This window comes from Cetorhinus maximus, chromosome 20 (genome assembly GCF_964194155.1).
Source record: "Cetorhinus maximus chromosome 20, sCetMax3.hap1.1, whole genome shotgun sequence".
In the NCBI taxonomy this organism is placed as follows: domain Eukaryota; kingdom Metazoa; phylum Chordata; class Chondrichthyes; order Lamniformes; family Cetorhinidae; genus Cetorhinus; species Cetorhinus maximus.
In genome coordinates, this window is record NC_135898.1 from 86,281,465 (window position 1) to 86,306,143 (window position 24,679).

Here is a 24,679-nt window from a genome sequence, read left to right on the forward strand (position 1 = left end):
CATCAAGGCCACATTTGACCGAGTGTGGCATCAAGGAGCCCTAGCAAAACTGGAGTCAGTGGGAATCAGGGGAAAATTCTCCATTGGTTGGAATCATACCTAGCACAAAGGAAGATGGTTGTGGTTGTTGGAGGTCAGTCATCTCAGCTCCAGGACATCACCGCAAGAGTTCTTCAGGGTAGTGTCCTAGGCCCAACCATCTTCAGCTGCTTCATCAATGACCTTCCTTCCATCATAAGGTCGGAAGTGGGGATGTTCACTGACGATTGCACAATATTCAGAACCCTTTGCAACTCCACAGATACTGAAGCAGTCCATGTCCAAAGGCAGCAAGACCTGGACAATATCTAGGCTTGGGCTGACAAGTGGAAAGTAACATTCATGCCACATAAGTGCCAGGCAATGACCATCTCCAACAAGAGAGAATCTAACCATTGCCCCTTCACATTCAATGGCATTACCATCACTGAATACCCCACTATCAATATCCTGGGGGTTACCATTGACCAGAAACTGAACTGGACTAGCCATATAACTACTATAGCTACAAGAGCGGGTCAGAGACTAGGAATCCTGCAGCGAGTAACTCACCTCCTGACTCCCCAAAACCTGTCCACCATCTACAAAGCACAAGTCAGGAGTGTGATGGAATAGTCTCCACTTGCCTGGATGAGTACTGCTCCAACAAAACTCAAGAAGCTTGACACCATTCAGGACAAAGCAGCCCGCTTGACTGGCACCCCATCCACAAACATTCACTTTTTCTACCACTGACACACAGTAGCAGCAGTGTGTACCATCTACAAGATGCACTGCAGGAATCCACCAAGGCTCCTTAGACAGCACCTTCCAAACCCACAACTGCTACCATTTAGAAGGACAAGGGCAACAGACACACGGGAACACCACCTCCAAGTTCCCCTCCAAGCTGCTCACCATCCTGACTTAGAAATGTATTGCCGTCCCTTTACTGTCACTGGGTCAACATCCTGGAACTTACTCCTTAACCGCACTATGGTAGTACCTAAACTACATGGACTGCAGTGGTTCAAGAAGGTGGCTCAGCACCACCTTCTCAAGAGGGAGTTAGGGATGGGCAATAAATGCTGGCCTAGCCAGTGATTCTCACATTCCATGAATGAATACATAGGAACATAGGAACAAGAGAAGGCCATTCAGACTATCGAGCCTGTTCCGCCATTCAATACTATCATAGCTGATTGAACACTGCAACGGTTTTTACCCACACTATCCCCATAACCCTTTACATTATCGTTAGTCAGAAATCTATCAATCTCCAAATAAACTCCAAGTAAACAAACTCAATGACTGAGCTTCCATGGCCCTCTGGGGTAGAGAATTCCAAAAACTCACAAACCTCTGGGTGAAGAAATTTCTCCTCATCTCGGTCCTAAGTGGCTTCCCCCTTATTTTGAAATTGTGTCCCCTGGTTCTAGACTCCCCAACCAGGGGAAACATCTCACCTGCATCTACCCTGTCTATCCCTTTAAGTATTTTGTAGGTTTCAAGGAGATCGCCTCTCATTCTTTGAAACTCTAGAGAACACAGGCCCAGTTTCCCCAATCTCTCTTCATAAGATGGTCCCGTCATCCTCGGAACAAGTCTGGTGAACCTTCGTTGCACTCCCTCTATGGCAATAATATCCTTTCTGAGGTAAGGGGACCAAAACTGTACACAGTACTCCAGGTGCGGTCTAACCAAGCTTCTATACCATTGAAGCAAGACTTCACTACACCTGTACTCAAATCCTCTTGCAATAAAGGTTAACATTCCATTAGCCTTCCTAATTACCTGCTGCACCTGCATGTTAGCTTTCAGTGACTTATTGACAAGGACACCCAGGTCCCTTTGTACATCTACACTTTCTAATCTCTTACCATTTAAGGGATACTCTGCACATCTGTTCTTTCTACCAAAGTGGATAACCTCACGTAAAAAAACACAACAACCCAACAGGACACCCCAAAAATTGGTATTATTATAAACGTTAGGTTCCAATTGTGGTAACTTTGGGGAATGCAGTGTATACAGTTGGACATTTAACACTAGATAAAGTGATCCATGCGGTTTCCAGCACATTTTCATTTTGCTCCTTGTTTATGCATTATCTGGGCTGATGTAAAAATATACATCTTCATAAAGTGCCATTAAGTTTGATGAATTACGTTCAGGAGATCGTGCTGAACATCAGTGAAAGCATTAATCTTTTGGTAATGCATCAGTGGTGATGTTTACTTTCCCTGGTCAATACTCAATTTCAAAAGCGTCAGTCTGTGACACTTCCAACCATCTTGCTCATCTTTGCAATTGTGTGGACTATATTTCGAAGTACTCTATGATCAATCTCAAAGGTAAATCTTCTGTCGGAATATGTACATGTCATTCTGTCAGAGTAAGAGCTGAAGAGCGCCTCCCGGACAAGGTGTGAAATGCCCGGCTCAGTTGGCCTTCGTTCAATCTGGTTTGATGGACTTCATGGGGATATAGAGAGGCTGCTGGAGTGGACAGATACGTGGCAGATGAAGTTTAACGCAGTAAAGTGTGAAGCGATACACTATGATAGGAAGAGTGAGGAGAGGCAATGTAAAAGAAAGAGTGCCATTCTAAAGGTGATGGAGGAGCAGAGAGACTTAGCTGGGGGATATGTGCACTGTTGTAATGTGCCTTTGTGTGATAGCAGCAAGCCGTCACTTTAAGGGAAGTGTGTCATGTGATCACTTCAGCCTGGAGCAGAGCTCACACGGATACAGCTCTGCGTCTCTGATGCCCTCATGTACATCTGTTCACATGTACCCAGAATTTATAAATGAACCCACAATGGGTTTGCACAATCCCTTATGAGTGATTGGTGCCTTTATGTCATTATAACACACACAACGTGCACACATCATTGAAGGTGACAGGGCAGGTTGAGAAAGAGGTTAAAAAAGGCAGACGGGATCCTGTACTTAATAAATGAAGACACAGGGGAGAATCTTCTGCCCTCTCTAGCGGTTTGTTTGGAGGTGGGGAAGGTATTTAATTGAGTGGTGGGTGAGCATCCTGCCACCTTCTCACCTCCACCCCATTTAGGTCCGGAGCAGGAAGGCCCCAACCCTGCCACCAATTAAGGCCCTTTAAGTGGACAATTAATGACCACTTTAAGGGTCTCATCCCACCACCCCTGGTATTAACCCAGCTGTGTGCGGGCCTGTCCCCATGCAGGAAGCACGACAGCCTGTGCAGGTTGCTTGTCATCTCCTGGGGAGAGGAGGGGAGGGTTCACTCCTTCAAAGGCACTCGGTGCCTCATTGAGGGGCCGGGCATCGGGTAGTGGAGTGCCCGCTGTGAGCCACCTCCCCCCCACCCCACCCCAGCCCTTGCTACTGACCCTCCCCTACCCCGCAGCCCCACCCCAAGAAACTCCGCCCACCATTACTTACCTGTGGCCTGGCTCGCTTCTCGATCCTGGGCCTCCTGGGTGGGTGTCTTTGCTGCAGCAGTTACCACCTCCCCTCTGTGATGCTGCTGGGCAAAAGAGCTGCTGGCCTCTGATTGGCTGACAGCTCTCGGTAGGCGGGGCCTCAGACCCCAGGGTCTTGATTCTAGTTGAGGCCTGCTGCTGGCCTCAACTACCTGATTGGCTTATGCTTAGGCAGGCCTCCCCCAACAGAGGCAACGCGGGTCTCAGGAGAGACCTCACCCCACCCCACTCTACCCCACCCCCTACCTCCCCTCAACAAGATTCCATCCAGGGAGCAATAAAGCAAGGGAGTTATAAAACCTTAGAAAACTCTGGTTTGGTCTTAAATGGAGTACTGTGTTCAATTCTTGGGCACTGAACTTTAGAAAGGATGTGAAGGCGTTAGAGAGGGTGCAGAAAAGATTCACGAGAATGCTTCCAGGGATGAGTTACGTGGATGGATTGGAGAAGTTGGGGCTGTTCTCTTCAGACCCGAGGAGGGTGAGGGGAAATTCGACAGAGGTGTTCAAAGTCATGAGGGGTCAGACAGAGTAGATGGAGAGAAACTTTCTTGTTGGCAGAAGGGTCAAGAACAGGAGGACACAGGTTTAAGGTGATTGGCAAAAAAACGAATAGCAACATGAGGAGGAACTATTTTATGCAGCGGGTGGTTAGGATTTGAATGCACTGCCTATAGGATGGTAGAGGCAGGGTCAATTGTGGCTTTCAAAGGGGAATTGGATAAGCACCTAGAGATAAAAGATTTGCGAGGTTACGTGGAAAGGGCAGGGGAGCTGAGTTGCTGGCAATAGACATGATGGGCCAAATGGCCTCCTTCTGTGCTGTAACCAATTTAGGATTCTATGGTTCAATGGGTAAATACACTATCCATTATTGTACAGAGCCACATACCTCAAAAATGGCCCAGGATTGGTCTCTGAAAACACAAAACGCAGCTACATCTGCACAGATGGTGACAGGTCATTGGATACTTCACACAAGTAGCTGTTCCTCATGCTCAGTAGGTATTGGCAAACATTTTGTTTTGCAAACCTGACAAACATTTTATCACAACTGACCCTGATTGTGTTCCCGCATGATCATATTTCAGCTGCGTTCCCTGCAAACTTGAGCCTTTCCAACATCCTGCTGCTCGCATCCTAACTTCCACCAAGTCCCGTTCACCCGTCATCCTTGTGCTCGCTGACCTGCATTGGGCTCCTCAGTACAAAAAAGTCTTGATTTTAAAATTTTCATCCTTATTTTCAAATCCATCCATGCCTCACTCCCTCGATATCTCTGTGACACCCTGCAGTCCTATAGCTTTCCCGAGATATTGACATTCCTCCAACTCTGGCTGTTTATCATCCTTGATTTTAATCTCTCCAGTACCTGGTGGCCCTGCCTTCAGTTGCCTTGGCCGTAAGCTCTGAAATTATCTGCCTTACTCTGCTTGTCTACCTCTCTCTTCTCCTTTAAGATGCTCCTTACAACCTACTTCTTTGACCAAGCTTCAGGTCACCTGTCCTAATGTCACCTTCTGTGGCTCAGTGTCAAATTCTGACTGATTCACGAACCTGTGAAGCTTCCCTGAAAGGTTCACTACATCAGTGGGGCTATATAAATGCAAGTTTTGTTGTTGATTGGCCTTCCCTAGCTTCAGACGCCAGGAACACGTCAACCGATATAATCCAAAGTAGCATTGATGCAAAATGAAACCTGGAGCCTTCTTGTTATGGGTCGTTCAGTGCTGCCCCATTTACTCACTACCCCTATGTGGGAGCTCGCCCTGTCCTTTTCCAATGAACCCTTTCACAACAGTTCCACTTGCGAGTCTGCAGATGTGACCCCCCCCACCACCACACCCCCCGCCACCCCCCCTCCCTCCCTCCCCCCCCACCACCACATCCCCCGCCACCCCCCCTCCCTCCATCCCCCCCACCACCACACCCCCCGCCACCCCCCCTCCCTCCCTCCCCACCCCACCACCGCACCCCCCCCCTCCCTCCCCCTCCACCACCACACCCCCCGCCAGCCCCCTTCCTCCCTCCCTCACCACCACCACCACCTCCCCCTCAGTCACCAGTCTGCCACACCACCTTTAACGAGGACACTGAAACAATCCTCACCATGAATCTTGACTAAATGACCTGGGCTCTGATAAGTGAATTAAATTCTGTGGCACTCAAGTTATTAACTCAACAGGAATCAACTACATAACACTTCCTGGTACTTGTAAGAATAATGTTCTGCTAATCAATTTCCCTACATAAAATGCCTGGAGCCTAACATGAGCTGCTTATGTTTCCTAGCTATTTATTCGGCCTGACAGGTAATTTTATATGACAGATATCAAAATGTGTGTGGAATATAATAGAGGGAAAGAATGTAACACATTAACCAAGCAATGCTCAGTGCTGCTGAGGTAATGCCACACAAACATTATTTATTTTGCTCATGTACCTCTTTTTCTTAATATTTTTATGTAACTGTGGTGAATTTCTTTCTCTCTCGTTTTTTCCAATTTTCTCTCCTTCCCTTTCTACCTCTTCTGAAGGCGATGACTGTGGTCAACGAGACACAAGGGAGGTCATTCAAGCCTTGGAGGTAGCTCCAAAGCCAGATCCCCAGGGTCAAAGGAGCGAATGCGAGGTGAGAAAAAAACTCTTTCACACAGCGAGTAGTTCGGGTCTGGAACGCACTGCCTGGGAGTGTGGCGGAGGCAGGTTCCATCGAGGCCATTCAAGAGGGCATCGGGTGATTATTTAAATAGAAACAACGTGCAGGGTTACGGGGAAAAGGCAGGAGATTTGGCACTAAGTTAAAATACTCAGAGAGCCGGTGGAGACACGATGGGCTGAATGGCCTCCTTCTACGCCATAACAATTCTGCGATTCTGTGAAAGACAACGAAATTGTGAGGAGTGACCAGAGAACCGTTGGGCTTTTCATCCATAAAAGGAGAAGCAACGTCACTGTGATTTTATAGACAGGTATAGTGGCAGAATGGTTATGCTAATGGACTAGTAATTCAGAGGCCTAGACAAGAGACATGAGTCCAAATCCCACCATAGCAACTACAGATTTTAAATTTAGTCAATTAAATAAGTCTGGAATAAAAACGCTAGTCTCAGCAATGGTAACCATGAAGCTCCCTTATTGTAAAAACCCACCCAGTTCACTAATGCTATTTAGGGAAGGAAATCTGCTGTGCTCACCCCAGTTTAGATACTAGTTACCCATACGTGATTGCAAACCCTCAGCAATGACTCTGAAATGGCTTAGCAAGCCATTTAGTTGTGTTCAAAGGGAGGTTCACTGTCAGGGCAGCTAGGAATGGGCATATTTGCTGGCCTTACCCACAATGCCTACATCCCCTATAGTTGAATAAAAGAGTAATAATATTCATGTAACATAGCTGTAGTGTAGACAGTCTACATCATCAGTGATGTAAGATCACATGACAACAGGGCCTACTGAGGAATGGTTCTAGTTGAAGCCATGTCCTGTCTATGGTTAGAACAATGTTTAATGTAAGGTAACGTTTACCAACAGCCTTGCCTTCAGCAGACTCTATTGATTAACCAAGGCCAGCCAAAGCTAAGGCCCACAACAATGGTAACAGAATAGCAACCCATCCATTGACAAGGAAACCCAATGTGAGGACCTTAGGGGCAACAGCCCTTGCCCTAACTGAACCCCAAGGCCTCACTTTTAAATGCGCATTGCTCCCCAGTGTAAAGCAGAGCTATGTCAAAACGATCCCAGGAATGAAAGCCTTAACATATGAGGAACGTTTGAGGACTCTGGGTCTATACTCGATGGAGTTTAGAAGGATGAGGGGGGGATCTGATTGAAACTTACAGAATACTGAAAGGCCTGGATAGAGTGGACGTGGGGAAGATGCGTCCATTAGTAGGAGAGACTAGGGCCCGAGGGCACAGCCTCAGAGTAGATAGGTTCTTGATTGGCAAGAGGATCAAAGGTTATGGGGAGAAGGCGGGAGAATGGGGTTGAGAAACTTATCAGCCATGATTGAAAGGCGGAGCAGACTCGATGGGCCGAATGGCCTAATTTCTGCTCCTATGTCTTATGGTCTAAAACACCAAGAGTATAAATGTACCCTGCCCACAAGCACCGTGTAATTAAACTGTGCAGTAGTTACATAAAAGATACAAATGAATGGAAACTCTAAAACAAGTAATTTGAAAAGGGTACAATTATTATAGAAATGTGAAATCACACACAGCAGGTGGCCATGCAGCCCATCGTGCCTGTGGCAGATCTCCCAAAGAGTTATCCAATTAGTCCCATTCCCTGCTCTTTCTCCACAGCTCTGCAAATTACTCCTTTTCAAGTGTCTGTACAATTCCATTTCGAAAGTTATTGCCGAATTTGCTTCCACCATCCCCTGTGGCAGCACATTCCAGGTCACAACTCATTGAGTAAAAATTTCTCCTTATCTCCTACCCTGTCCCTTTTGCCGATTATATCTTAAATCCATGTCGTCTCCTGTTCTCTAAATGTACTCGATGATTGTGACCCATGCACTGCCATCATAAACTGGAATGGACATCACTGTGTCCAACTTTCATCCCACCAACTTCATCCCACCAACTTCCATCCTGACACAGGATCCCTATTGTCAGACACTCTAACCAATGGTGCTATAGATTTCTCTACAAGTTAGAGCTCTCTTCTACCCCTAAGCCCCCATTCCTTACCCTGAACCTTACTCCCTATTTCCCTTCCTCCCTTGGCCAAGAACAGTTTGAGCTAAATTGTCAAAAACGCCTTGTATACATCCAGGTAAATGTGCTCCACAAGTATGCATGTCCACTTAACAAACATCCCACCACCATTCAAAGACTACGGAAGTAGCGCAAGCACAATGATCACTCGTACTCTTTTCCTTACCATCTTACCCAGCTTCAAAAAGGTTAAAGTTCAAAACCTTCCGTGCAACCTCCAATATTGAGGTGACACGATTCAATGACGTTGTCTATCACTTGTCGTCTTATTTATTTATCGGAAATTAATTAGCCCACATCTGAACTCCCAGTTAATCACATCTGGCTGATGTGGTGGACAGCACTGTTTTAGGTAGAACGATGCAACCGAATCCTGTGTCTCAATGCTTTATGGAAAACCTCTTCATTTCCTTTTTTATTTGCTTATTGATAATAAATCCTATCCCTTCCTACAGAGGTTACCGTCTGTCCCAGGCAACTTTCATCCCTTGATCATCATCTCCAAAATGTATTAATTACAAATGATTTACTTCACCGCTGTTTGTCAGCCCCCGCTGTACACAACAGATTAGTTTGCTGACATAACAGTGACTACCCTTCAAATATAATTGGCTGTATATCACTTGGGGATGCCCTGTGGAACTGAAAGGTGACAGATAAATGCAACTTGAGGTGCTAATTGACATTCAGTCATGAGAGAAAGAGAAGGGAGCACAAATTCTAACTTAAGGACTGAGGTCAGGAAACATTTCTTCATACTATAAGAGTGTTTAACATGTGGATGGGCTTCTGAGTATTGTCATGAAGGCAACACCATCTTAGAAACAGTCGGAGGTTATAAGGGAGGGATTTTGAGGGCTGTTATAGATTAAGGAGCAAAAATAAGCCAAATGGGTATTTTCTATCTATCTTGTGACTTGGGTATTGTTTGGGAGATGCTGAACACAGTCTAATGTAAGTTCCTGGTGAACAAACCAGGTTAAGTTACCTGATTATGATGGATGCCACATGCAAGCTCTTTTACTTTGTGTTCACACCTATATACCTCCGGCAGAGGTCACTGGACGACCTCAGTACACCCCAGCTTTACGTCCAAGTTGTTCACTGTTGTAACACAGGAAACGCAAGTGCCAATTTGTGCACAACAAACTTTTAAATGAAGAAGTCACCTGCTTCAGGTGTTTGTTGAGAGATTAACGTTGGCCTGGACACCAAACTCTTCATAGAACAGTGTCACAGGATCCTTTATGCTCCCCTCCCAGGAGGAAAAAAAAACTGTAAAAACTGGGAAATAAGAATATTGGTCCGAACTGGCCTTGTATACCTTAAAATGGAACACCAGTAAAACTGGGAAATAAGAGTACTGGGTCCAAACTGTTTTTTCCTTCTGGTGAGAGGACAAACAGCGTCTTAGTTTATCATCTGAAAGACAGGACCTCCAACACTGCAGCACTCCCCCAGTACTGCACTGGGGCATCAGCTTGGTTTACATACTGCAGATTCTGAACTGGGGCTTGAACCCACACATTTCTGCCTCAGACGCAAGATTGCTACCTTCTGAACCACCTCCTGCAACACTGCAGTCAGGAAGAGAAGGGAAGGGAAAAGGAGGGTGAAGGATGGACGCAAGGCAAATTAAGGAGAGCTGCTGGGAATTTCTTTGAGAGAGAACTCCTCTTTAAGGTTCTTACTAGGGATGCAGCTCCACAGGTCTCCTCCAGTCCCCTGCTAACTTTGCTTACTCTGCTCACTCTCCAGCAGAGATCAGCAAAATTGTGATCATCTTATAACAACCCCAGCTTGTCTTGTGTCTCCTGGGCACTGAAGGGCAATACAGAATTGCCTGCTGCTCCTGAGCGGAGACCGGTTAACTTCGGATTGAGTAGGACTTGGGTCTGGAGGCAGGAGACCTTCTGGAAGATTTCAGGCTGCGGACTGATAAACAAAGCCTTTTATCTTTGTCTTATTAAGCCCTGGAAGGATGCTGACAATTCTTCCTTCCTGCACATCTTGAATCAGGCATTGCTGTGTTCAGGTATTGATTTCCTTTGCAATGGGTGGTGATTCAAAATGTTTGACCTTCATGATTATTATCACTGTTGTTCTTCCCGCAATTGCCTTTTTTTAAGGTCTTCACTCCAATAATTGAGATCTAAAACTGTTTTCCAGCTGCAGGTACGGAGGTGGTGGTGGAGGTGGAGAGGGGGGGGAAAGTTGAGTCCAATTGCGCAGCTGTGGTTCTGCAATGCTCTCGCCTCCAAGTCAGAAGATTGTGGGTTCAAACCCCGCCCCAGAGACTGAAGCGTCAAAATCAAGGCTGACCCTCCAGGTCACAGGATCGAAAGAGAGAGTGCTGCAACATTGGAGGCATTGTTAAACTGAGGCTCCATCTCCTCAGCTCAGGTGAACACAAAAGATTCCTTGGCACTATTTTGAAATTTGGGGTGGGGGGGGGGGAGGGGAGGTTACCTTGGTCAATATTTAACCTTCAATCAACAGATCAACTGAAAAACAGATCATATTGGTCCTGCAAAATTGCTGTGCAAATTAGCCACTGTGCTTCCTACATTACAGCGCTTTTGAAACACCTCATTGGCTGCAAAGCACTTTGGGGAGGTTTCAGGGCTGTAAGAGTCCCAATAAAAGCACAAGTTCTTTCTTTCCTTCATGATCCTCAGTTCCACTGGGCAGGCCTCTGATCAGCTCCATCGCAGGCTAAGACGGTAATTATTCATTTCAAGGTTAAACTGAACCAGGGGTCATTCATTTCCTGTGCCACTGGCTCCCTAATAGACTGTACATCAGCTCCCTGACAACTGGCACTATCACAGTGCAAGCCTGTACGAAGCTTAAACATGCAAACCCATTTCTTTAACAAGGGAAGCCCAGTCCCAGATAGCGTGCTGATTGATGACAGGTGATTTGAATTCTATATTAGAAATTTGCCGCCTGCACTGAGAAATAAATTACTCACGAACATTGGCTGCGGAAGGAGTTTGGCTCAAAGCCCTGCAGAAATTATCCTTTACATTCTGGCAGCTAAAAGATATGCTACTCAGGTATGAGTCAGGGAATGCTTACAAAGCCAAAAATGGGTCGAGTGGTCAGGGTCAGTGAAACCTTTATAACATCGCAGGCAGTAGTGCACCCAATTCAATGTCAGCCTTGGCTCAGTTGGATAGCCATCTCGCCTCCAAGTCTGGAGGTTCTCGGTTCAGGTTCCCCCTTTGGTGACTTGAGCACAAAATCCTGGCTGACACTCCCAGTGCTGTAAAACAAAAATAGAATTACCTGGAAAAACTCAGCAGGTCTGGCAGCATCGGCGGAGAAGAAAAGAGTTGACGTTTCGAGTCCTCATGACCCTTCTGCAGTTCTGTTGAAGGGTCATGAGGACTCGAAACGTCGACTCTTTTCTTCTCCGCCGATGCTGCCAGACCTGCTGAGTTTTTCCAGGTAATTCTATTTTTGTTTTGGATTTCCAGCATCCGCAGTAGTTTTTTGTTTTTAACTCCCAGTGCTGTGCTGCCTATAGGGAATGAGATGTTAAATTGAGGCCAGGCCTGCTCTTTCAGGTGGATGTGAAAAATCCTATAGGACTATTTGAAGAGCGTAGCCTGGCCAATATTTATCCGTCAAACAATACCGAAAAGCAGACTTACTGGTGATTATCAGGTTGCAGTTCCTGGTATCTTGCTGTGCATGAATTAGCAGCTGTGTTTCCGACATTACAACAGTGACTATGCTTCACAGATACTTTGCTAGCAGTAAAACACTTTGGGATGTCCTAAGGTTATGAAATCTGCTATATAGACGCTAATCTTTCTTTCAAAGGTTCACTAATAAATGCTGACTTATTTGAATAACCTTCAATCTTTTATATTCTTCCATTTGTACAGTGTTTGCCTGGCAGGGTAAGGCTGTGACGGTGGGAGCTTGTCTGAATAAAGAAATGGAAGATCCTCCTGCTAGTTTGGCTGGGTGATAAGCCGATATAATCTGGTTTGGCCATGGGGTCTGGGACCCAGGTCAAGTCCTATTGAAACCCCCAAGTGCCAGATTTAAGACCTGAACACAAAGGCAGAAGCAGCTGGCTTTGGGCAGACTCACAGACCCTCAGATTTACTGACTCAAGATCCAGGAGAGAGACTGAGAGGATCCCGAGAGAGAGAGAGAGAGAGTAAAAACCGCAGCTGTTGTGGACAGCAGGGGAAAAGGCTGTTCTCTGTTAGCTACCAGGCGGGTTGTTGGTGGGAACTCATCCTCTGGTCGAAGGGTTGGATCCTGCAGAGATTTAAGGATACTGGAAGATTTTCCCTGGCATGGCCAGGAGAAGGAGTCACCGGAGTGGGCCTTGCTGCCGGAGGCTCAGGAATTCTCAGAAAACCGAGGGAAACGGCCTTTGATGGACACTGGGCGTTACAACTCAGCGAAACAGGGTGAAGCGAGCCCATTGGAAGCTGGAAGTAACTTTGGAATGATTCCTTTAAAGACTACAATTCTGCGAATAGTGCAGTGTAACGTCTAAACGCAGCGTGATGTTTTCGATCATGTTGCGGGAAGTTAACGTTTCTGTCGATTAGTACATTAGTTGCCAATAGGTAATATTTGGTAATGTTGATTTTAGTTTGTTTGCTCCAATGAAAATCTAAAAACAAGAGATCTTGTTGTGTGATCCTTCGAGTCAGTCACTGGGAATTCAAATCCCTTTTTAAAAGTTATCGGTCTCTATGGGGATCACGACAACATTACACGTGTGCCAGCATCCTTGCCTTGCCAAGCGTGTGAGCTTAGACAGTAAATGCCAGAAGGCCACTGGGCTATATGGGGGTTGTCACAGGCAAGGCTACATCATTACTCCAATGTTCTGCTGTCCAACCCTCACATTCTGCACCCTCCGTAAACCTCAGCTCATCCAATCGTCGGCAGCCTTGTCCTATCTCACACCAAGGCCGGAAACTTCTGCCCCCGCAGGAGGCAAGGAAGGAGGCAGTCGGGCCTGAGAATTTGGTGGGTTGGCGTCAGGACTGATGTCCGACACCTTTCTGACTCCACTGGAAGTAAGTTCTGGGTGGGAAGGCCCCATGGTCGACATTCCCGGCCCACCCCCACTGGAGATCCTTAAGCGGCCTATTAACGACCACTTAAGGGCCTCTTCCTGTCTCTGCTGCAATCTTCTCAGCTCCAGGCGGGTCTGCCAACACGCAACCTGCATGACAGGCAAAACTGTGCGTGTCAGCTGGGCTAGGGTGGTGCGGGTCCCTCAACCTGTACTAATCTGTGCATGATCGAGTGCATGGACATGAGGCTGGGGGTGGGGTGGCCGCTGACAGCCACCCCTCTGCCCTTGCTGCCAACCCCCAAGGACACCCCCCTCTCTGTGGCCCCCACCTTGCGAGAATCCCCCCCTCCCATTCCCCCCCCCCGCACCACCACCCCCCCACCGCCAGCAGCACACTTTTTTCCAGGGTCGTTCTGTGATCCTGCAACTCCAAGTTCGGGGGTCTTGTGCTGGCAGCGGCCTCTTCTGTGCCGCTGCCAAGTGCAAGAGCTGCTGGCCTCTGATTGGCCAGATGGAGTTGGCGGGCAAGAACTCACCTTCTGGGTCCTCACTTAACTGGCTAATGGGCAGAAGATACGGCAAACCGCCCTTCTCAGAGTCAGTGCCAACGCCTCGCCACTTTTCCAGGCAACGAGCGAGACTCCCAACGAGAACGAAGACCCCGCCCCAAGTCACGCTGACCCGTCACAACTGTTCCCCGGGCTGGATTAAAAAGCCCACATGCTTGTTTTCATTCTTCTAGAAGAAGCAAACGCTATCTTCTTCTTGTTAAACCTATGACCATCCAGCTGACAGACAAAGAGAACTCAGTGTATGGAGGCTCATTGGAAGGTTGGCAACTCAGACAATGCAGCACTCACTTAGGAGGCTCTAGGTTCAAGTTTCACTCCAGAGACATGAGCATGGACACTAGGCTAACACTCCCAGTTTCTCATTGCTATTTGTGAGTTCTTGCTCTGCACAAATTGGCTGCTACATTTTGTTATATAACAGCTGTAGCTACACGTCACAGTTGTTACGGTGCCAAGGGAGGCCATTATGCACACCATGTCTTCATGAGTACTCTACTGGCTTTAAGCCACCTTGGGATATCCTGAGGTCATAACAGATGCCATATAAACGCAAGTTCCTCCATTATTGATGTGCTTGTTATTAAACCAGCAAGTGGATGGCAGTCAATTTCAAAGTACTAGTAATTAGCATGAAATGTTCATACCCACAGTAACCCATAAATACAGGTGCTGGCAGTCAGCAACAGAACCTGCTCCCATGTTAAGATACATTGACCCAGATTTTGCATTGAGAGTAACGGTGAGGTTATGAACGCTCACCATTATTGCGGAACAAATCAGAGAGCAGCTTCCAAGGTTCGCATATTCAGAGTTAAATGTGGAAGCTGGAGTCCAAGTTAACCTGGTTCCCCATAAGCTGACCTGTAACAGACACTTCACAATGAAATTCCCACAAGGGCATGAGGTTGCTGTACTTACCTGTTAACTCACTAAACAAAAAGCTAGGGCTGGTGCATAAATGAATTTTTAATGGAGTAATAAGTCATAATTACTGCCAAACAAACTCTCTGGCACTGAAAATTTAATTTTACAAGTGTGGAGTTTCATTCCTTCTGAATTTCATGATTGTTGGAGATTTGTTTAAACATCTCTACCTTTCTCTTTCATCTCTCTTTCTCTCTTAATCCCATTTTTCTTTCCCAATCTCTATTTCACCCACTGTATATGATTTAAATCGAATTTATAATTCTTGGTTCAGGCTGTGTGTGTCTCAGTGAGGAATCTTTAATCTGATTGGCTGAAAGGCCTCATTTTTGCATGCTGTGCTCACAGAAACCATGGGTGGTCTTTAGAGGATCAGACTCAAGATGACAGTGAGCCTATGCTCAAAAGCCCATGAAATGTCTGTGGGCAGCTGTCAGCACAGTGTACGCCAAGTGCAGTTCCATCACCACTGACTGCAAGATCCAGGACAATAAATTAGCTCTAAGAACAGCTTAAGTCTAAGATCAAGCTGTTTGACTGAGCTCCTTAGATTAGAGTGTGTCACACGGCAATGGAGCACAGTAAGACTTTAGTTTGATTGTCCTATGAGGAGAGATTGAGGAGACTGGGCCTATATTCTCTGGAGTTCAGAAGAATGCGAGGTGATCTCATTGAGGCGTACAAAATTCTTACAGGGCTCGACAGGGTAAAGATGCAGGAAGGACGTTTCCCCTGGCTGGGGATCTAGAACCAAGGGGGCACAGTCTCACAACAAGAGGTTGGCCATTTAGGACTGAGATGAGGAGGAATTTTCTTCACTCCAAGGGCATCTTTGGAACTCTCTACCCCAGTTGCTGTGGAAGCTCAATCACTGAGCACGTTCAAGACAGAGATCGATAGATTTCTAGATGTTAAAGGCATCAAGGAATATGGGGATAGACAGGAAAATGGCATTGAGGTAGAAGATCAGCCATGATATAGTTGAATGGCACAGCAGGCTCGAGGGGCTGAATGGCCCCACTCCTGCCCCTATTTCCTAAGTTGCTATGTAACCGCAATGCCAGCTTGGCTCAGTTGGCATCAGGTCTTGCCTTTGGGTCAGACGGTTAACAACTGAAGTCCCACTTTCAAACTGGCATCACTATTCCCCCCCTCCCCAACCAGAGAAGGAAAAATAAGAATAAATGCATTTTGCCTGATTTTTCTGACGATCCTTGTCAGAATGAACACGAGTGCCTAACTATGGAACTTAGAACAAGTCAAAACCTGACACCATGCCTGTGGTTGAAGGACCTGCAGACACTCATCGTCTGGGCTCGCGTGTGACGTGTGATGCCACAGTTCCGCGCCTTGTCTGTTCGTTTGCCTTTCAATTTCCAAGGACTGCCCCCGACCATGGGATGGCCAGGTCATCTCTATAAAGGCCAGCCATTTCGTTAAGGGGCCTACGGGGCCAGTATCAGCCTGCAGGTAATGGGGAAGCGGAGAAAATCGGAAAACAGGGCCCACACACAGGGACAAACCTTCAAACTAACAAACCCCAATCCTCTGTGCACCACGAAAGGTTATAAAAATGTCCTTTCAATGAGCCTGTCACTACATGATATTGATTTACCAATCAGACAAGTGCTAACTGCTCGCCACGTAAATTAATGAGGAGAAGCAGAAAATAATTTATTTAATAAAAGCCTTTCACAATTTCGGAATCAGCTAATCACGGATAATAAATTACTGGATTGATCAAATGATGCAATAGAATTCATTAAAATTGCTCATATATCCAAAACATATTTACTCTATTTTAAAGGTCAAATCAGTCGACAATACTGAGGTTGCGCCCAAATGAATTACTTCCCTATTAAGGAAACAGTTAATGTTAATGATATTACTTCTTTTTATCTTTTGTAAAGCATATGAGAGTTGATGATCAGTGAATATTTCATTCCAACCTGTTTAAATCAGTTGAGTTAATCTTCTGGATATCAATGGGACCTGGGGGACAAGACTGTTATTGTCCCTTCGTGAGATCCTGTTTATCACGCAATCCTTAGCTATGGTTTTATTTGATCCTCTGTCTACCTTTGCTGCGCAGATTCTGCTTTATTTTAGACGCCGGTAGTTTTCATACCCTGTTCGTGCCCACCATGTTTTTCAGCAGGATAATAGGAATACTATCCTGCCAATAATCCAAGCCAAACATGGGTTTTCTCCTATCACTGCTTGCTTATCCCCACAACCACCCCACCCTCAACTTCTCTCTCCCCCCGTCCCCCACCTTAGACCAGCTTATGTTTCACCTCTCTTCTAACTATACTTCAGTTCCGCCGAAGGGTCGTGAGGACTCGAAACGTCAACTGATTTCTTCTCCGCCGATGCTGCCAGACCTGCTGAGTTTTTCCAGGTAATTCTGTTTTTGTTTTGGATTTCCAGCATCCGCAGTAGCTTTTAGCTTTTTGTTTTTATCTATGGGTTTTCTTTATTCTTTTGCGGGATGTGGGCGTCGCTGGGTTAGGCCAGCATTTGTTGCCCATGCCTAATTGCCCTTGAGAAAGTGGTGGTGAGCCGCCCTCTTGAACCGCTGCAGTCTATGTGGTGTGGATACACTTGTAGGCCTACAGACAGCAATCACTAATTTTTGCAATTTTATTTTCGCTTCACTTTTGATTTTTAAGTGAACGTGTATTGAACCGTACTTTGTGGGCATTGATCTAAACCCAGATGTGATTGCGCTTTGATAATAATGATCAATAGTGACATGTTTTCCCAAAACCTCGTTTTTCTCAGCTCGGCATTTGGTCTACATCTTTGTTTTCTCTTTCTAAGCTAGAATGCTAAAATAAAAGTTGTATTTTATTTATCAGAAGTTCTTTTTCTTACTACATTACATGACCCTTGAACTACAAGCCAGGACAATGAATAGCCTTACATGGGGTGGTCAGGAGATGGCGGTTGATTGGTGGACATACAACCTGATTGATGGCAGACAGGAGGCACCATCAAAAGACACGTAAACAACTTGACTATGGCAAAGTCTACAAAACCTTGCACTGCCTGTGAGGAGGATTGATAAGGAGATATGTTTACCAGACCTGTTTTGAGAATGTCGGAACAAGGCCTCGAAAGGCTGGAATGGAGCCAGGAATTTGGCTTAAAGGGGGACACTGCTCCCAGGATTCAGGGCGGTAGCCAGAATGGATTAGTCAACTACTGAAGACTATGGAGGAAGAGACATCAGAGTGACTGGCCAAAGACTCCATCCCCATGTAAGGCTATTCTGAAACTTGGTAATGTATGTACCAAGGGGAAACTTTTACCAATTTTTAGGGTCTGGTCATGGAACAGACTAAGTTGGGGTAATCCATTTTGGGGAGCTGTAATGGGACAGGCTAATTTGGGGTTATGTTTGTGATTTTAAGAAGTCTTTCTTCTTTACATGATATATATATATATATATATATATGGTGCTTTCCCCTTTCAATAGTTATCTTTCTTTATACTTATTTCTTTTTGTATTACCAAATACAATTATGATATTATTATTCTAATTATAGTTATCATTATTCAATATTCAATAAAATTGTTGTTTTAACACATTACTTGGCATTGTCACTCAGTCCTGTTGTGTCCACAGTACAGCTCCTAACCTAAATGAGATTCCACAACGAACTCTTTCCACACCCACAGTGCTGTTAGGAAGGGAGCTTTTTTGACCCAGTGACAGTGAAGAAACAGCGATATAGTTCCAGGTCAGGACGTTGTGTGGCTTGGAAGGGAACTTGCAGGTGGTGATGTTCCCATGCATCTGCAGCCCTTGTCCTTCTAGGTGGTAGAGGTCACAGGTTTGGAAGGTGCTGCTGAAGGAGCCTTGGTGAGTTGTTGTGATGGGTGAATCTCCCTTTGTGTAAGATTTTACTGGGTCAAGTCAGTGACTAGACATAGAATACCTTTCTCATTCACTCTGATTGCCGAGATTCCAAACAATCGACAATCTCTCTCACTGTTCAGAATCATAATAGATTAAACCCTTTCCAATTCTGACCCACCTTGCAGAATTACAATGAATTAAACCCCATCCTATTATATAGTAAAAAAAAATTATGGCACAGAAGGGGGCCAGTTGGCCCATCAAGTCTGTACGGAATTACAATGGATTAAACGCCTTTCCATTCTCAACCATTGTTCACAATTACAATGGGTTACACCACCCTCCCTTGGTTCAGAACTCCTGATTTTAATGAAGAACATTCAAACGTGAAAAGTTGGGAATAGAAATTGCTGCTCAAGCCCACAGAGAGCAGCCTATTGTTTTGATCGGCACTTAAAGTGGTAATTCAGGCTTCAAATGGATGCAATTATCTATTTTTAATACTCCCGATAATGGGCCAAGTTAACCGAGCACCAATTTTCAATTTGAGATAGCACCATTTAGGGACCGATTTGCTATTCTCCCCCCATGTTTGTTGAGCATTTTCCACTGTTCAGCATCAGATAGGATGGCGGAATGATGGAAAAAGCTGGGCTTTTGTAAAAAAGGCTTCAGAGCAGTTATTCTAATCAGTAATTTAGGGCAATTCTGAGCTGAACACAAACTGTCTTAATAAAAGTATTGATGTGTCTATCAGAGTTCAACAGCATGAAATTTAGGTGCCTTTTTGCTGTTTATGAACCTTATTACAACTATCTACTGAAATTTATGAACGCAAAGGCTCAAAGGAAGATAGAAGGAAGTGGGGGCCATTCAGCTCCTTGATCCTATTCCACCATTAAATTAGATCATGACAGATCTGTATCGTAACTCCATTTTCCCGTCTTGGTTCTGTAACACTTAAAACCTTCCTATCTCAATAATGCCGAACAAAAATCTAAAATTCTCAGTTTTTACATTTTCAACTGATCCCCAGCTTTACGTCTTTTTGGAGGACAGAGTTCCAGATTTCCACCATTCTTTGTGCTGAAGAAATTCTTCCTGACATCACCTTTGAATGGCCTAGCTCGAACTTTCAGGTTCCCCCCCGCCTTGTACTGGACTCCCCACCCAACCACCCCCACCCCCATCATTCCCTTTACCTACCCTACTAATTCCATTAATTATTTTAAATACATCAATCTGATCACCCCCCATTATCTTCAAAGCTCAGGAGAGTAAAAGCTTAGTCTATGCGACCACATGGGAGGGATGTGGTGTTCAAGGAGATCTGTGGCCCGCTGGTACCTCACCAAGTGGGCACTTGTGTCGCGTGGCACCAGAGGGTGATGACGGGCTGGGCAGTTGTCTGTGGCACTATCCTGCTGCCACCCTTTCTCTGATCTGTGTGTTCTCTGATTGCCACTCCCGGCTGGGAGCACAGGTTCATGTACTCGCCCCTTTGTGAGAATGCCAAATATGAGCCTGGAAGACGGAGGCAGTGGAGAAGCAATGTGTTACACCACCCCCCCACCACAACTATGTACATTCTTTTACGCTGAACAAAAAGCTTGACCTGCAGTAGGTCTATCCAAACTACAGCGTACTACAACAACAACAATAACAACTTTCATTGACATAGCCCCTCCCTATCTCTGTAACCTCCTCCAGTCTGACAACTCTCAGGGGTCAGTGCACACCTCCAATTCTGGCCTCTGGCTCATCTCCGATTTTAGCTGCTCCACCATTGGTGAGCCATGCCTTTGACTGCCTGGGCCCTGTGCTCTGGAATTCCCTCCCTAAACCTCTCCACCTCCCTCTCTACCTTTAAGATGCTCCTTAAAACCTATACCTCTCTGACACCTATTCGAATATCTCTTTGTGTGGCTCGGTCAAATTTTATTTGATTGTGCCACTGTGAAATTGGAACATTTTAACATGTTAAAGGCACCATATAAGTGCAAGGTATTGTTGTTATATAGCATCTTTAACATAGCAAAATGTCCCAAAGCATTGCACAGGTGTGTAACCAGCCAATTGCTGACATCTGGTCAAAGAAGGATAGATTGGGCAAGGCGGCCTAGCATTTAGTAAAAGTTTGAGTAATATTTCCCTTTGACCTGGTGCGCAACCCATGTAATTTTCATGGAGGATTTGCAACTTCAGGAAGCAAAGGGGCTATAATGGTCAGCTGATCCAATACTGCCAGTTTATTGCCAATATTGAAAGTTAATTGAGCAGGCCTTGACAGAGATGTGCAAAGCCAGCTGACCAATATTCTGACTAGGGTTCCTGGCACGCAGAGTTGTGCACTAGGGATATTTAATAAAATCTACCATAAATGCTTTCTAGCCGCACCTAAGCAGGCAATCAAATCAAAACATGCTTGGAAACCCCTGGCCTACTGCATCAACTCCCCTGACTACAGGTGTGCATGTCTGCCCTACATGCTTTAGAAATGAACCAAGATCAAAAACTCGATCACGCATCCCTATCCTTCCTCTATCAGTCACTCGCTTGCCAGTCGTCCATGCCCTCCATCTTCTCTTTGAGAGGAATTGGCTTGTTACTACTACATGACACAGGGAAATGTAAGTTCCCCATGAATCATTAACTACCCAGAAGTTGAAAGAGATTTTTTTTTTCATTCATTTACAGGATGCGGGCATCAGTGGCAAGGCCAGCCTTCATTGCCCGCCCCCTAATTGCCCCTGAGAGCCTGGTGGTGAGCCACATTCTTCAATACAACTGAGTGATTTGCTCAACCATTTCAGAGGGCCTGGAGTCACAAAAAGGCCAGGCCAGGTGAGGGCAGCAGATTTCCTTCCCTAAAGGTTATTCTAGTGAACCAGGTGGGGTTTTTGTTCTACAACAATGCAGTAGTTTTATGGTCACTGTTACTGAGACTCCATATGTATTTAATTAATTGAAGTACCACTTTTCTTTGTTCATGGAATGCGGGCAGCACTGGCAAGGCCAGCATTTGTTGCCCATCCCTAATTGCCCCTGAGAGCAGTTAAGAGTCAACCACATCGCTGTGGGCCTGGAGCCACGTATAGGCCAGACCGGGCATCTCCGCCAGATTTCCTTCCCTAAAGGATGTTAGTGAACCAGATGGGTTTTTTATGACAATCAATGCCAGTTTCATGGCCAACACCACTGAGGCTGGAGCTTGAATTTTCACCGAGTTGGAAGGGATCCAATGCCTTAGCCAAAATGGCGCCAGAGTCCCAGCTCCGGAAGTCCTGCCCCTGAACCGGCACCCACCATTTTCACCAGGGGGAGGGGGGCTATTTCAAACATTCCACAGTTCACAGAGGCAGCAGCATGTTTAGAAAATGCAGCTGCCTTCAAACAGGAGCAATTTTCGTTGCTGGGATTTCCAACTCACGACTCGGGCTTTCAACATTGGTGGAAAAGGCCTAAAGCTGCCAGGGTTATTTGGAGAGGTAAGGCACCCTTTTGGAGAAATCAGGTACCCTTTCTGAAGGGATCGGGTATCCCCCTTTGGGGGAGATCAGTTACCCTTTGGGAGAGGTCAGGTACCCTTTTAGGATTGTTAAGAGTAGACGTGAATTTGTGTAAAAAGTAGGATGGGGTGTGTGAAACTGTCAAGCTGCCAAGTCATTTAAATCTCCTGCTCTTTAAATTGTGAAAAAAAACACCTGCAGTCAGAAAAAACAGTACTTGCAATATCAATATATGGTTGTTGACATAAGCCTGAGGGTTATCATTATAGTATTAGTGCTTGACTGCTTCCACAATCTATCATTATCACAGTGGGGAGCATGTAAGCATGTAAGTTCACTGTTTAATTTAATTGACAGCTCCAAGTGGTCAGGAAGAGATTAGCTGTCTTTGATGTTGGGCTATGAATACAAATGTTTGTTTTTATAAGGGGTTAAGTACTTGAAAGGATTTAAATATTTTGAATGGGCTTTATCAATGAGAGTGTTTTTTAATATAGTGAAATCTGTCATTGATATTTAGGACTTTATTTTATTTCATCTTACCATGGCTCCTTAGGTCTGCCCATGGTAAAACAGCAATGGCAAAAGGTGGTGGGTGGGGGACGTTGGTTGTCGTGAGTTGATACAAAGTTGGCATAGGAGAATAAAAGGCTATGGGGATGAGTAGAGGGGCATAGGTTGACATGGAGGATACATTGGGCCTTTGGCAGGGGACTTGATGGTATGAGTTAGCATGGGGAGTGTGTTGGGGGGTGAGGATTAGAGGACTGTTTTTTTTTGGCTTTACTGCTGTTGTTGTAACTGGGACAAAGTCCCAGGGCCTTGAGGTGGGCCTTTTAACCAGCCGGCATCTCCACCCAGCAGTCTCTGTGGCTGCCTACGCATCGTTTCTAGGGAGGCGGGCCGGACTCCAGCTAGCGCCCATCAACCACTCCCCCCACCCTCCCTCCCCTCCCTCCCCTCCCCTACCCAACCCGACTCAGAATGAAAATCCAGCCATTTTGGGAATTCCTCCCAAGTCGGGTTTGCTGAATTAGGAAATTTCCCGACTCTGTGCACCTGACACGGGGGTGAAAAATTCAGCCCAGGCTTTTCAATTGCAGTTTGCCTTAAATTCATTGAATTTAAAATTCCACCATCTGCCGTGGTGGGATTCGAACCTGTGTCTCCAGAGAATTAGCTGGGCTCTGGATTACTCGTCCAGTGACGTTGCCATTACATCACTGCTTTCCACCTCCCCCCCCCCCAAAAAAAAGCCCGAAAATCGACAAGTACCACGAACTTCACAGTAAAAACAATAAATTAGAAGTCAAGAGTGTGAGAGTTTCAAAGACGATTGTGGGACTGATAGAAGGAAGATTTTCTTCATAAAGGCAGTGATCAAAACGGGATCATGAAATAAACATTTGAATCCTGTGATGGCGAGACTGCTGGGTTTTCGGGATGGACGACATAAGATAGCTTTTTTAAAAATTCGTTCTTGGGATCTGAGTGTTGCTGGCAAGGCTGGCATCATTGCCCATCCCTAGTTGCCTTTGAGATGGTAGTTGGTGGCCACCCTCCTCATAGTATTAATCTTGTGAACATGTGGAAGGTGCCCAATTACCAACGCATTGCCCAACAAGCTAACCAACACTTTAACGAAGAATATGACAAACAGCAATAGCCCCACTGAACCTGGTTTTAAAAAGAGTGACTTGCATTTATATAGCACTTTTCATGACCACCAGATGCTTCAAAGTGCTTTATGGCAAATTAAGAACTGTTGAAACGTAGTCACTGTTATAGTGTACAAAACGTGGCAGCCAGTTTGTGCACAGTAAGCTCCCACAAAGAAGCAATGTAATAAAAACCAGATAACCTGCTTTTTGCGGTGTTGATGGATGGATATAAATATTGGCCAGGACACCAGGGAGAACACCCCTGCTCTTCTTCAAAATAGTGCCTTGGAATCTTTCACGTTCCCAAACGAGCAGATGGGGCCTCAGTTTAATGTCTCAGCTGAAAGATGGCACCTCCGACAGTGCAGCACTCCCTCAGTGAAATAATTGAAGATAAATCAACGGATTCTTACCCTAAACCGGACTCTTCCATTCACGCTAGTCTGCAGGTAGAAGCGGTGTGGCCCCATCCAGTTGCCGTACACGACATCCACTTTCCCATCCCTGTTGAAGTCTGCCAGAGCCAGTCCACGGCCATGCTGCTGAGGATCATCAATCCCTGAGAGCCAATAGACCAACAGTTATTACAACATGCCTCACCCACCTTCTCCAACAAAACCAGTTTACAAAGCCGGTCTTTTCCTTCTAATCCTCTTCCCCTGCCAAAATCCTCATGTCTTTTACATTTTCCTCCAAACTCTTCCTACGTCTCGTGCAACCTCAAAGGAGCATTGTCATTATTGGAGAACAAGACTTTCATCACAATGATTCCACCACGCGGCTGTTTGGAGAGAATTGTATTGAAAAGCCCCTTTTTCCTGCAAAGTAATTTGGCAATTTTCAATGAAATGATCCTCATTTTTTATTTCAGTTTCT

At 45.6% G+C, this 24,679-nt stretch overlaps 1 protein-coding gene across 2 annotated transcripts in view; it reads right to left on the bottom strand.

The window, feature by feature from the left end:
- LOC144694544 (cartilage acidic protein 1-like) overlaps positions 1–24,679 on the bottom strand; it is a 286,667-nt gene that overhangs the window by 75,481 nt on the left and 186,507 nt on the right. For both annotated transcript variants that reach the window (XM_078565103.1, XM_078565102.1), the window contains exon 6: positions 24,217–24,362. In XM_078565103.1, coding sequence (XP_078421229.1) covers positions 24,217–24,362 — 146 coding nt within the window. The remainder of the gene's footprint in view (positions 1–24,216; positions 24,363–24,679) is intronic.